The 14,720-nt window shown below is 42.7% G+C and overlaps 1 protein-coding gene across 1 annotated transcript; it reads left to right on the top strand.

Moving 5' to 3' along the window:
* The first annotated feature begins 3,799 nt into the window (after positions 1–3,799).
* Positions 3,800–7,784, top strand: LOC124300304 (CCAAT/enhancer-binding protein-like). Its single transcript, XM_046754251.1, has one exon. The coding sequence runs from the start codon at positions 4,728–4,730 to the stop codon at positions 5,865–5,867; it is 1,140 nt and encodes a 379-aa protein (XP_046610207.1). The 5' UTR covers positions 3,800–4,727; the 3' UTR covers positions 5,868–7,784.
* The last annotated feature ends 6,936 nt before the right edge of the window (positions 7,785–14,720 follow it).

Here is a 14,720-nt window from a genome sequence, read left to right as displayed (position 1 = left end):
ACGAGCTAGATAAGCTGAAGCGGTGTATATTTTATGCGACACGCTAATCTAGTCGTTCGTCATTTCATTGACACAAATCATATGAAACAAAAAGACGACATTCTGCAAGCATGCGCGTTTGTTATTTGTTTACGTGTTTAATTGTTTTCCCTAAAAATGAAATGCGTATTAAGTCAATTTGTTTTTCGAATATTTATCCTTGCGATCCCCTATCAATGCTATCCTATAATGTATGTAATTATTGTCATACTGTATACGATAATTGTGTGCTTTACATATATTGGATTAACAGCCAGTGCAGATGTTTGTGGAGATATCTCGAACCCGATCAAAACCGCACGTTAGATTTGAATACTTAGTTTTATCAGTTGAGCCACGCTTCAACTACAACATTTAATTTCCTTATACTCGTTATCTCCGTACGTTACTTGTACGATGCCTATAATATAGCTGCGTATGGCACGGACGACAGTGTTTTTGGCTTACTCTTTTTCTCAAACGAGCGTTTGCTTCGTCCCATTAATTTTTTCGGAATAAATCTTGATAATGATTGAACTTCACAAGTTTAATGAGTACCTATATTGTATGTACCTACTTCCTCTCTCGTCCCGTACAGCAATATAATTTGCAAGAGCTCGTATGTTCGTCAGACGTAAATTCGCAGATCTTCCGCATGTGGTTCCTACGCGGACTATCCAAATTTGCTCACGAGCACTCAACCTTTTCATGCGTTCCAATAAATTTATTTCCTTTTTTTAATTATCTCAGAGCAATACACTCTACAGACAGGGCCAAATTACCCAGTACGCCAACCACGCCATGGCGTGGGGGCGCAAGGTGTCTGAGGGTTTTTTTTTTTTAAGTTTTTGCGAGTGAAAAATTTTCTCAGATTATAAATTTTTTGACGATATTCATCAACAACTCACGCATCGAGTTCAATACGAAAATTTGATTTGTGGTTTTCGAAAGTTAACTTGTTTTCTTTTAACTATTTTCTTTTTCTGTAACCAATAAAAAGCCTCGAATGTATAACAGTTGACTTTTTTGGCTTCGTGCTTAATTTTATATACCATTAATGCGCTATCGACGATATTGGGATGTAAATTTCAGGTTTTATAGTTCAAAATGTGCTTTTTCACGTGGCATCATTGATTAGTAATTATTTTAAAATCTTCAATTTTTCCTCGTAAGATGAATTTGGATAGTACGTCTTTTCCTACGATAGCCAAAATATGAATCGCTAAGTGGTTTTACATACGGTAAACAAAAAAATAAAAAACAAAAAATAGCATAAAAATGCTTTTTGTTGTAAAACTGTTTTACACTGTTTTTGCTGTTTAGGTGATCTTACATATGGTATAAAAAATGGAAAAAGACCAAGGGGGAATCATGTAGCACTTTCATACCGCTTTTTAAGTCGAAAACGTGAACATTTCACTTGAGTCCGGAATGAATAAATTTTTCATAACTTTATGTTTAAACATATATTTTTATGACTATTTTTGAATACAAATAACCTTACGTATTTCATATTTACATTATATGATAGTCGCATAATTCTAAAAGTTGATAAGAAAACAAAATATTTGGTCTTGCGAAAATAAAAAACTTGACGGTTCCGGTATACTGTCCCGAATTGGGCTAACGAGGAATACCTACAGACGTGTTCACTGTACGGCGATTACACCGAACTAACGAAAGTGTCTACGCAGCTGACTTCACTAACTGTCTCACAGATTTTTCAAGGAACAATAGAAGCCCCAAGGTCGCGGTTGTTTTGTGCAATTCTTACGTGAAGCAATGAAGGATTTTGGTCGATCCGTTTTGGGTCAGTGTACCTCAGGGGTTGAGTCACTGGCGCCGCGTTCGGTTTGGCGAACATTATATCAACAATAATTATACGCGGTGAATTCGACGCATGTACCAAGGGGCTGTGCATTATGTAACCTGCTCTTAATCCAGAAACGTGTTGACGTGGAGCAATGTTATATTCCAGGTAGAAAAATGTTATGTTATGCGATTGTAAAGCATCCTACAACTCAGCAATATGTAGTCAATCATGAAGCCGATGATTCTTTTTTAGACAGGTGATCCTTGTTTCAATAAGTCGTACACATATTCAAGTTTCTCAGCCCTTTCAGTCGTTGTTCGAAACTTGCCAACCGGTATCTTTTTATTCCTCATATTTGCGTCAGACGACTTTTTTTTTTCTTTTTTCTCCTCCTACAAATTCATTCTCGCGAATAATCGATACGTCGTATTTATAAATCATTTCATGGAGGCCCGAGCACGTTCTTAGGTCCAGTAAGTGTACCGTGTAACTGCACTCTACCAACAAATATGTATATAACGTCTCTGTGCGCAATAGCTGAACTCCGTTTGCCTACAATCAGCATTATCTTCATCGTGCTGTAGCGACTGAAATATCCGTCATTTGACGACAATGCAAGTAGCTACAGGGTGCCGACGTGCCACCCCGTGGGTGTGGCTTCCTCGGAATGGGCTGGATCGTGTCCCTCGACTCGCCGATGCGACGGCTGATCGCGTGTTATCGGAGGGTGCAGAGTCCCGCCCACGTGAGGGTGGAGTCCGACGAAAGAGGAAGATCTCTAGCCGGCGCTGTCAAAGGGCTGCGCTGCACGAGCCGAATGACGAGGAGGAATCTCCCTGCACGCTACTGATCTCTGCAAGTCGCAGGGATATATATATATATAGGGATTTATGTACACCTAGGTATATCTATGATATCTATGTAAAACGCGATCGAATACGAGGGTCTTTCCTCACTCGTGCGCGGTATTGATACCTACTGCAGTCCATAACCGAACTTATCACAGAATTGCGCAATGGAACGCAAGCGGGTACGTATACGAATTAACTGTATAATAAGGTTCGTACGACATATAAGTCGTATTAGGGTGTAATATAGGTATATTACACCGAATTCGGTTAGGTCTATCCGTATAGTAGGTACTAACATGCTGTGCCTCGTGGAGTAGCAAATGCTTTGAATAAACACTGCCTGTAACCTTAGTGTACCTATTACATATCTACTTATACATTTGAATATATGTCACTCTAGAGTATAGAGTAGGTACAACAGACTTGCGCAATGACGCTACATATTAGTATAATCTTAGTGCATAATCAGCGTCAACCCTTTTGCAATGAAAATTCGTCAACAACGATTTTCCCGTCTATCGTTCTACTCTGCGTCGTTACACCCGTAGTTGAAAACTTCCCTGAGCGGCACAAAAAGTTCGGCCGTGGCGTTTGCAGCTTCTATAATCGTAAGAACAGGCCGAATTTAAAACCTCGAGTACTCTCAGCGTAATCGATGCAAAATTTTTACGCGACGGTATACCGGGCACGCGATCTCGAATGCAACCCATCTAATACCAGGCATACCACGTTCACGACAGGGTCGAGTTCGACAGTCGTGATAATTATTGCTGATCGCAGCAGCGGCTAGTCCGATCGATTGTCGTCAAATTGTGGAACGCAGCAGTATCGGTGCAGTGTCGCAGGGCGATTTCGTTGACATCTGGCTGACTCGGCTGATTTGGCAGGCAGGCAGTCAGGCAGGCAAGCAGGCATCAAGTGGATTTTGTCGAGTATTATAAATAGCGTACAATAAAGGCGACTGCAAACTTTTCCCGCTCGGCGCGGATCGCGGGAGAGAGGGCTGCCCGCATGGGCGAAGAGGCGAAGGGGGCGGGCAGGGGAACGGGGTGGGGGGCTGGGACTCGGCGCGGAGAGAGGCGAGAACTCGGGGAGCCAAAGGCTGCGCCGAGAAGTTGCGCGCTGTTTGAGCGCATTGAAACCTTGCGCCATGTTACCACGGTATTCAGTCGCGCGCCAACTCTCGAATCGTGCGTGAGTTTTATCTCGTGGTTCTACACGTTGCGGACTCCGTTGGCGCTGTTGATAAAAAAAAAAAAAAAAATAAGAATAAAGAAGTCAGGTTTCGTGCGACGCTTCTCCCTGTTATGTATATCATATACGCGAACGAGGAGAGGAGTTAAAAATAAAGGAACATTAAAAGAGCGCGAGAGTAGAGTTATAAAAATACATACGCGCGGACACTTATCCGATGAAATTGAAAGCAACCGAAGAGCGAAATGTACCCGTACCGTTGGCTCTAGATAACAGACTCATCGCCGGGGGCAATAACTCACACGTGTTCCTCAACTCCGGGCAATTTAATAACAAACACGTAATACGCGGGCTAATTCTTGTGAGACGCGCGTGAATGAGCCTGGCCTACGCCTCCCTCCTACGACTGACATTATCGCGGAGGCGGGTCGTCGTCGAACACGACCGAGATACTCGCGTGTAAGATATTCGGTGGATGAACAGTGTGCAGCGAGGAGCGGATACGTCAGGTATACGTGGTGGACCTTTGCCGTGGGGTGCGGAGGGTTTTTTTCGTCAGTACAACAAGAAAGTATACGTGCGAACTATTGTATACCGATATTGCGCGCACATACGCAAGTGAACATCCCACCGCATACTCGAGGTTTTCAAGAATTTTGATAAAGTGACAGTTTGTTAATTTGAAAGTTACCGGGCTATTATGTGTTATACATTTATACGTATATATAACAAGGAAGGAGAAAAGTAGCAGGACGTGCGTTCCGCATCGGCGTACGAGAAGAGACTTGGAAGAGTTTGAGTCCGCGGTATTATGCGGGAGTGAAGATCGGTGAAGTTCGAATAGTCTGTCAATGATGGAATCACCGGTGATGTACGAATCAGCTGCGCATCAGGCGCAGTCCCAAGGTGTTCCGGCGGACCTTAAGAAATCCTCCCAAGTGTTGAACAACAACTCGGCCCTTCAAGTGAACCACAACCAGCAGTCCGGCGGCACGGGCGGAACGGGGGTTAACAAGGTGTCGGCGAGCAAGGCGACCCTCAACCAGCAGTACGCCGAGCACTGCGCGGCAGCGGGCGAACTGACGGACCTCAACACACCCGAGATATCGCTCGATCTTCAGCATCTGATCGACGATTCACACTTCAACGATGGTCTCCTCGACATGTTGGGGGGCGGTAACGGGAACGGGAACAACGCCAGCGGCGGCGGCGGCGGCGGAGGTGGAGGCCCAGGTTCCAACGGAATGAAGCACTCGCGAAACGCCGGGTTCCCAGGGCGAACGACGCTCGCCTACATGCCGCAGCCCGTACACAGCGGCGCGAGCTATCACCAAGGGAGCAACAGCTGCAGCGACAGCAACAGCTCGAGTTCCGAGTCCCCCAGCATAAAGGAAGAGCCCCTCGACCCCGCCGACTATCGGCGTCACTGCCCTCAGTACCCCGCAGGTGCCGGCGCCTACAGCCCGGCGAACGGCGCCGGTCCCTTCGCGAACGGGGGGCCGACCTTCACGACCTTGACGCCCAGCACGGTCCCCGGGGGTCACCAGCAGCCGCGGGTCCCCATGAAACCCGTGATGTCGCACCAGCACCAGCACCAGCACCCCCACCCCCACCCCCATCAGCACCAGCACCAACACCAGCACCAGCACCCTCAGCATGCTGCGGCCGCCGCGGCCGCGGCAGCGGCGAGGAAACAGTCAAAGAGCATCGACAAAGCGAGCGACGAGTACCGGCGTCGCAGGGAGCGGAACAACATTGCGGTGAGGAAGAGCCGCGAGAAGGCTAAGGTCCGTTCGAGGGAGACCGAGGAGAAGGTGAAACTACTCGTCAAAGACAACGACCTCCTCAAAAAGAGGATCGAACTCCTTACCGAAGAGCTGAGCGTCCTCAGGTCGCTCTTCAGCAGCGTCGGCGTGGTACCTGAGCAGCTGCAGCGCGAGATCTCGAGGCATCTCGATCAGTTCCAACAGCACGCTGTCGGGCCCATGTAGCAGCGGCTCTCGCGATCCTCCCGTCAAATCCCATGCAAAGCTCGTTGCTTCGGCCCTCGAGCTCCGGCTTCTTCGCTCCGCCGTCCCCAGGGAGCGAGTAGCTATTCGAGGAGACTCCGAGGAATAGAGCTGCAGGAAATTGGGCCCGATTCGTCGCGCGACACCCACGTTTACCGTTACGCACGGTCGTCGGTCAATAACTGCGGCATATTCATGTAATAATAAGCGAAAATTGCTAAACGAACAATCGTATAGTCGTATATGTATATGTACAGTGATTTAACGAAAAACAGTTACATTATTTATACACCTACTACGACGGCCATGACTGTATGTACTACAGGTATACGAGCTTCCTCGTCCATGTATTGCGTGTGCATTACGACCCGGCGAACAGTTCGCGTGAACCGAAAGGATTCGCAGGTGAGGCAGGCAAAGTTGAATCTGTTTAGGTGATACCATGTTTCGCGTTAACCACTCTCGATTGACCGAACGCTTCACAGAATCCTCGTGGTACGCGCGTATACGTTGAATGTACAATATGAATGCTGTGGGGTATAATTGTGCAGTATAATTGTGGTATTGCAATTGTACATACATTTCATTATGCATATCTACCTACATAATTACGTGTATATGCGTGAATGGGGCATCGTCACCTACACAGTTCCCGTGAGCCTGTACCTATCTACCTACTTACCTACCTACCTACCTACCTACCTACCTACCTACCTGGTATATCAATCTAGTTGCGTGGGCATTGAGAACTGGCGACGACGGCCTTCTCCGCTTTCATTTGATTATTACAGAACCGCCATTCTATCATAGGTACATACTGCAGACTTCTATACTCAAGATGAAATTGCCTGTGTGTGTACCCATTACTTATACGCGTATCAACGGTGGGGTTGTTCAAACGGTCGTGCGGAATATCGATGCAACGTGACCGCTGCCAGCAGCCCGTAATATTCATTTCTTACCTAGGTTTTATAACCTATATCCACCTTAATCTTACGTTAGAAAAAAAAAAAGAAAGTAAACGTCCCGTAAGATTGGGTCGTCTCTGCGCGAAGATACTTGGTTCAACGGTTCAATTTTTATACATACATACATATATATATATATATATATATTCATGTATTGTAACAAATTTACATCGTTGTATATTCCGTTCATGGCGTTGTGATTACGTACGATTATTACGTTATTATGATTATTGATAGATATAATATTGTTATATCAATTATTATTGTTGTTATTATTATTATTATTATTATTATTATTATTATTATTATTATTATTATTATCATTACACACTTTTTCGTAAATGCCCCGTCGACATGATCATTTGTTTGACATTTATACATGCAGTCACATCATCCTATACTGTATATCATAAATTCACACCGATACGCCGGAAAACACCAAGCAATTCATGTACACATAGGTCCGTCGTTACGTATGAGATTCTGCTAAATTGCGATTATCGTCATTATTATAAGTTGTATAAGAATCGTAATCATTATGTTTGATGTGTAACTGTTAATTATGATCGTAGATATTATCATACGCTAATAACAATAACGACATATATATTTGTTGTTGTTGTTGTTGTTATTGTTACTACTACTGATACATATTATCATTATCATCATCATCGTTATTATTATTATTATTATTATTATTATTATTATTGTTAATATTAATATTATTACCATCACTGTCGTAAATAATAGTTACCGAATATGCTGTACTAGCTCTATCGATAGAAATTTAATGTATTTATAATTAAGCAGTTTTATCTCAAGCCCCCGATCCGACACTGTACTATATGTCTGTCCGCATCCCATAATAACCTGTTGTATTATAATCATAAACATATGCATATGAAATACAAAAATATATATTAAATATGTATATGTATATTTAATATATACGTATGTTAAGCCTAAAATAATTTTAACTATGTAATGTATAGAAAGTTTAATACGTATTTTCATTAGAGAATTTAATATTATTATTGAAAATATATACTTATCGTAACAACGTATTTTATTTAGACATGTGTTTGAGCCATCGTCTGCAGTATCGTGTATATAGTATACTCACATGTACAACAATAAACGTTGGCTCAAACGCGGTCTAGTTATTGAGTTACCGTAACGTGTGAAGCAGGCTTCATTTGTTCATTTGTTCATTCGGTTGATTGTGCGAGAGATAGGTAGAGAGCGATTGAGATATTTTATTTTATGTAACAATAATGTAAAGAGACATATTCGTTGTGAATGCATTCGTATAATAAATAGTATACATACATATATATATACATACATGTATATGTATACAAATTCTACACCGTACGTTTTAAGCATGCATTGTGTATTTACGTATATTCACAACGTATATGATATTTATGCGCCGAGATTAACCGGATTACGGTGTACGGTTGTCTATTATACACATACATATATATGTAATACTTATATATAAATATGTATATTTACATATATATGTATATCATATATAGATATTTATCTGATAATTGTCTATATGCACAAATATATTTTGATATAAAATTTATAACGCCTTTTTTTACTCATGCAATATTCCGCATATAATTCTTTGCCATACCCAATCAACGCATTCCGTATTATCCTTTGTCAAAATTAACCACGTCGAGTGATTTTTAATTTCAAACACAGCACGTACAACGTACGTTCGAAACACCACGGTATGCCTGCGCATCCCTGTGTTATGTATACCTATGTATGCAGTGACTTACTGCATAAGCGTAGGTGTATGTATGTACATGTGTATAATATCTACCGATGTGCGCGAGGTTGAAATATAAGTATTTAAAAAATGATCTGAAAATATTCTCTCTTTCCATCTTTTATTTACTCAAGTCTGATCCCGTCTTATACTCACCATCGCGATATGCCGTCTAATTGTAATCGACATACACATATAATATATGTATAATATAGTATATTCTCTCGCTCATCGTCGGATGGTGTTAAGGGTTTCGTCATCTTACGATAAAAAATCTACGCATATTATACGAAAGAGTACGAGACATGTGTGATGGACGATGATTTTGATAACTTGAACGTCGCCGATGGTATTCATATCGGAGGTCCAGTCAGTTATGTAACTTTTGCATGTGAGACACGCGTTTGTCATCGAGCTCTACCTATATGTGTGAAACCTCTTACATTGGTGTAGTTAAAGATTTACATTGCTGCAGACTTCCCCGCCAATCCGAGCAGATAATACTGACACTTATAATTACACACGATTAAATACCGATACGAATATCTTTTCTAAATACGTCTCTAAGCTATAGCATGGATCGAAGACCTCTTGATAGGTTCTGAAGATCATCTATTGGACAAAATCTGTTGGGCCACCGTTTTTCCAGGATTTATGGCGTAGCAGCGTTCCAGCTGCAAAAGTGACGATTGCCATGATATCTAAACACACGTATCGAGCTGAAGATTATCTGATAGTTTGGTATTCGATTTATCCACTTAAGGTTCCAGATCCGATTGGATCGGTCTGCCCGACGATTGCGTCCGGGCTAGAACCGTTATCGGAACCAGCCGAGTAACTATTTACTGTATCTACGTATTAATTGTCCATAGCGATACGTATTTACATTATATTCGCGAGGTAGCATTCACTTTCTAATTGAGGTTAGAAAAACTTTGAAACGCCTTGGGCATAACTTTTCCCAAACTTTCGTTCCTTGAAAATTGCTCTGAGGAAGAAATATTGGGTTAATACGACGCGACGTGTGCAGGCACTGCTTGATGACTGTGGTTTTCAAAGTTAATCATGTCAACACCTTGTATCCGGATTACCCGTCGAAGTCCATTGTTCAAAGAATTGCGATGTTTATTACGGAAATACAGAGAGTCTGATTTAGCGCAAACGCTTACCATTTTCGATCGGTATTTCAGAGGATTTATCCGAACACAGCAATCCGTGGTTCTTTGGAATTGAAAGAAATGTCGCCGTTATAAACAAAGTGATTCAAGCAAATGCTTGAAGTATCCAAACTTTCATACTTCGTCATACGCACGATCGGACACAACTGCAGTCAATCGGTAACGATTATTAAAAGTATAAGAATCAACCGTACTATGCAGCAATGTACAGTTGAAGTTACAAGCCGCAATGTCTTTTATAATTAGTTTATAACGTTTCGGAAAAACCAACTCTTCTTGTTATTATTAATGCATCGAAATGATAGGAAAGGCTGATTTCGGGGAGAAGGTTTATTACCGCGAATCTGCGGGTCGAGCCAAAATAAACAATTGAACGCGAGCGACAGAGACAGCTCGATTTTCAATTAAGAGTCGTATGTACCTAATGCTCGCTTGGCGAAGCCGTAGGCATGGAGCGAAGTCGAAGCTCGATCATCTACGCGATACGTAGTGTGAAGCGGGGCTTCACTGTTGTTTTTACGCTATCTTTACCCGCGCTTGTCGATCAGACACAATTAGTCGACTCTGCTGTGCTACCTGCACCGTGGTGGATAATGAAGAGAAGTAAGCTCCCTGTTTTTGCAAATTGTTCACGTAATAATGTGCATCAGAAAGCTTGAGCTTCGTTGACACATTCGCTTGTAAATACGTGTGCCACGCTTTTCAGCATCGAGGCTGATCGCGAGTCCAACTCCTACGGCGTCCGAGACTATCCGGAGCTCGTTTTAGCTCGAGCGTTTTTCCGGCTACTTTCCCGAGTCTTTTCGTCGACGTATCTCTGCGCTTCCTTGCACATCTGGCTACTGCAGGCGGGAGTGCGAGAGCACTACATTCTCGCCAACACGACGCACGTATGAATGTATAAATTTGGTGTATCACGTAGGGTGGTTCATATTTTGACTCGTTTTTAACGTACGGCTCGAAAGATTTGTGACGAATGCTGAAAAAAAATTATCGGCAAACCTGGAGGAGGTAGGGAAATATTCAGAAGTCGCTAGCAGCTATAATTATACAAATATTGCAATAATATAATTGGTAGCGACCTCTGAATACTTTCCCACCCCCTCCAATTTTTGCGATAGTTTTTTTCTCAGTGTTTGTCACAAATCTTTCGAGCGGTACCTTAAAAAAGAATCAAAAAAATGAACCACCTTAATACATATGAGTACTCAAGGTGCGACCACCTTGCTCTTAGCAATGCGCAAGTGGGAAATTGTCGGTGATCAAATAAACACGTTTTCAGGCAGATTGAAAATGGTGCTTTTATGTCATTGCAATTCCCTGAAAAATTTTCGATAATGAACACGACAAATAGCAGTAAATCTTAATACAATCGAAGTATTAATAGTTTTTGGACATAGGTAAATGTCAAATTTCTGTTTTCGCCTCGAAAGAGCGAAAAACACTGTTTCTTATTATTGCCGAACAGATGGTCACCAAGTGTCGGGAAGTGGAATACAAAAAAGTCTAGAAGGCTGTAAATAACCTCCACCAGTGTTGTTCCTCAAAACTACGCCAAATTTCATCTGGCACCTGTTGGACGTTGAATAAGTTGTTACGTTCAACTATAATGATTATCAGTATCGTGTACATGATTTTTGTCTTAAGAAAAAGAGAATTCATTCAATTGTCGGATCAAACGATATTTACATCGAGTACAAATCCACAAATTGGAACCAACGCGTACCAAGATATGGAATTTTAAAACAAAACTCAAAGTTGCAACCCTACGACGATAGGAATAATACTGATTAGAACTATATATTGTAGTTGACTGTACAACATGCACAGGCAGCACGAAAATACAAACTTGACTTTGGCCTGCGGTCAAACGTCCCTGTAATTTATGTATCTATGTCTTGAGCTCGGTAGTATTACGGACACTATGAAACAATTTTTTTAGGCGAATAACTGATGCTAAAAACTAGGTGTCACCATCAGAATGATCGCTGGTTAGTAATTTGATTTTAATTTCTTCATACGTGACTGTTGACCTTTTCGCGAGATTTACTTGAACAGCTGTCCGTGTTGTTTACGTTACAGGTTTCCAGATTACACGAGATGCAAACATGCGAATGAATTGTGACAAAATTTTTCACGAAACGTTCAAACGACGCCGCTTTACTCGCGAATCCCCATTTCCATCCATCCATTTGATGAACTTTAGAAGAAGCAGGAAAGGTTATAATCAAAGCTGTGCAGGGTTTTCGGTCGACGGGGCTGAAAAAATAGAACCAGCGGTTTGCTACGGCTGGCAGAACAATACGTGACGTAATTCCGGGGTCGAATCCTCGTTGCCTCCTTTACGCGGTACAACTTACTCACAACCGCGGCCACAGGAAAGTGAAACTCTAGGAAACCGGGTCACACCTACATCGCGGCATCGGCGGGAGTTCGCGCTCTGGTGGGATCTCCGCGTCGCCACCGCGTCGCCGCTGCAGGCGTGTAAAACTCCGGCCTGTGGAAGTCACCGCACCATACTATAGAGTCCAAGGTTCTTCCGTCAGCGAAGAAGCTCAAGCCAGTTAGCCAAATTCAGCAAGATCCAAGGGTGAGTCGGACGGTGAAGAACAACACTATGGCCATTTGATGCAGTATATATATATGTATGTGCCGGAATCGAAAGGTGCCTAGATCGCACAGAATTGGTAATAAGATCTTATCTCTTTCCTCACTAACACGGAGAAAATTCACCTCTATTTCTTGAATCAGGTGTGGCGTTGCTTTGGCGATTTCTTGTTTTTACCTAGTCGTCCGTTTTGGTACCGTGCGTTGGGCAGGTGTATTATAGAGACGCGAAGTTGACGATTACCTACAGGAAACTAGGGTGAAGGGCGTTTGCAAATTGGTATCGGTGATAATTTATCACCATAGCAGTGCGTTAACGTGATATAGGTGAGTATAAAATCCATATAGCTCTCGGTGAATGATATTCGTCGCGTGCGTATGAAAGGAACGAACGTGGAACCAACCGCGCCGCGTATTCATAATATCTACCGACTCGGGCCGTCGTACGATACGCAGACGAACGCACGGACTCACGCACTCACGCACTCACGCATTCACGAGCACATCAAGACCCGCAGATCTCCACGCCTAGGGCTGGTCTAGTATGCGACCCATATTCCACGCCTGCATCTCTATATTAGACACATGTCCAGGGACGCGTCTAACTTCGTACAACCCCGGCTCTCCGATCCGCTGACGTAACGACACCGGTTCCTTTTGCTCTCCGCGATCACTCTCGTAGACCAAACTGAATTCCAGCCGTTAACTAGCTCTAGGTATGCACGTATATACTTATGTATACTTACGCACAAGTCGCGACGGGCACCGTTCTCACAATCGGTGTCGGTATGTAGGTACGCAGGGCTGCGAGTATTAGTTCGACTCTGGAGAACGAGATACGACTCGGCGATCCAAGTGCATTTTTTGAGTGACCGCAGGAAACTGGTAGGGATAGAATATCAGTATTCACTTCGAATCCGGAACTTGTGCGAGATACGAACGACTGTCCGCGTTTCAAAAATGGATGCGTTATCAAGTCTGCGTGCAGTGCAGTTATTTGGCAGTATTAGCCTCACGAGCAATGCAGGATATCTCCGATTTCTGAATATCTCTGGAATCGTTGGCGTTGAGCTGATACGATTTTAAGTTCTTTTCAACAATGTAAGAGGCTTTAGTTTATACACGTTGATGCGTTCTGAATAATTAATTATACGTTTAATCCGGGAAAGCAAGTTTATCAGTTGGGTAGGAAATGTCTACAGCGCTGTTTGAAGGCGAACGACAACGTTTTAAAAAGTTGTATCCATTATCACAATACCTGAAGCGTCGAGATCACTTTTCCGCAAAATTAAACGCGCCTGTACTACACGCACCTATATCGGTCGAATATCTGTACTGCGCGCTGCGTACCGTATCTACCTACGCAGACGTATCTCATGCGTGCGTAAATGTATCTAGTTTCGCGTGGGTCAAGTTGTCTGTATACAATCTACGCACGTACAGATACGTCGGCATGTGTTAATGCAAAAAGCAAAGCTCGGTGGTATAAAGAGCGTGGATTGTACATACACGCAGACAAGCTGCGCGTGGTTATAAGCGTTTGACGCTATTTTTAAAATTAGACTAAACTCTCACCTTTGACTGTTATAGCCTTACAGACAACTTGCCACGACAGACGACGCGTACTTTATTACGGATCATTTGATCAAGGAAAAGTTGGTTCGACGAGATGCTTCGTGAATCAGAAAACAATAATTAGCAATGAGCTATAATAAACGTTTCACCGTAATTTCTTATTTGTTCCTTTTTTCCATATCCTGTAACGAATCTTTCACTTTTTCGCCCTTGAATTAGGGAGGGTTCGACACGCTGGCCACCTGCTAGCTACGTTGTTAGATACACATATATTATATACCAGCAATCCGTCGCGGCTCCGCCCGCGAATATTTTCAAATACCTCTTGTGGCAAAACTCTTAGATACAGTCTAAGAATTTTTTGTGGATCTCATTGAGACCTTGGAAACTCAGCTTAAACATTAGAACCTTCCTCTATCTGTCAGAGTTTAGTCAGAGTTCGCTTTGGTGTGCGATCCAGTTCCAGCTTGGCTCACCAACATGGTTATATGTCCCAAACTATTCATCTCTTTGCAACGAAATGTAGACTAAAACCTATTAAAACGTTGTAGTTATCCAAAGAAGAGTTATATGCGAACATATACGGACAGACAGATAGAGAACCATCGAGTTTTATGTATGCATGTGGAAGAGAAGATTACAGCGCTACAAGCATTAGGGTGTTTCGGAAAAAGATAAATGGCGATGTTCCACCGTGGCACTCCTTAAAAAATTTGTCTAG

The sequence above is a fragment of the Neodiprion virginianus genome, chromosome 3 (genome assembly GCF_021901495.1).
Source record: "Neodiprion virginianus isolate iyNeoVirg1 chromosome 3, iyNeoVirg1.1, whole genome shotgun sequence".
Classification (NCBI taxonomy): Eukaryota; Metazoa; Arthropoda; class Insecta; order Hymenoptera; family Diprionidae; genus Neodiprion; species Neodiprion virginianus.
The sequence above is the reverse complement of the archived record's forward strand: the minus strand, read 5'-3'. Positions and strand labels throughout refer to the sequence as shown.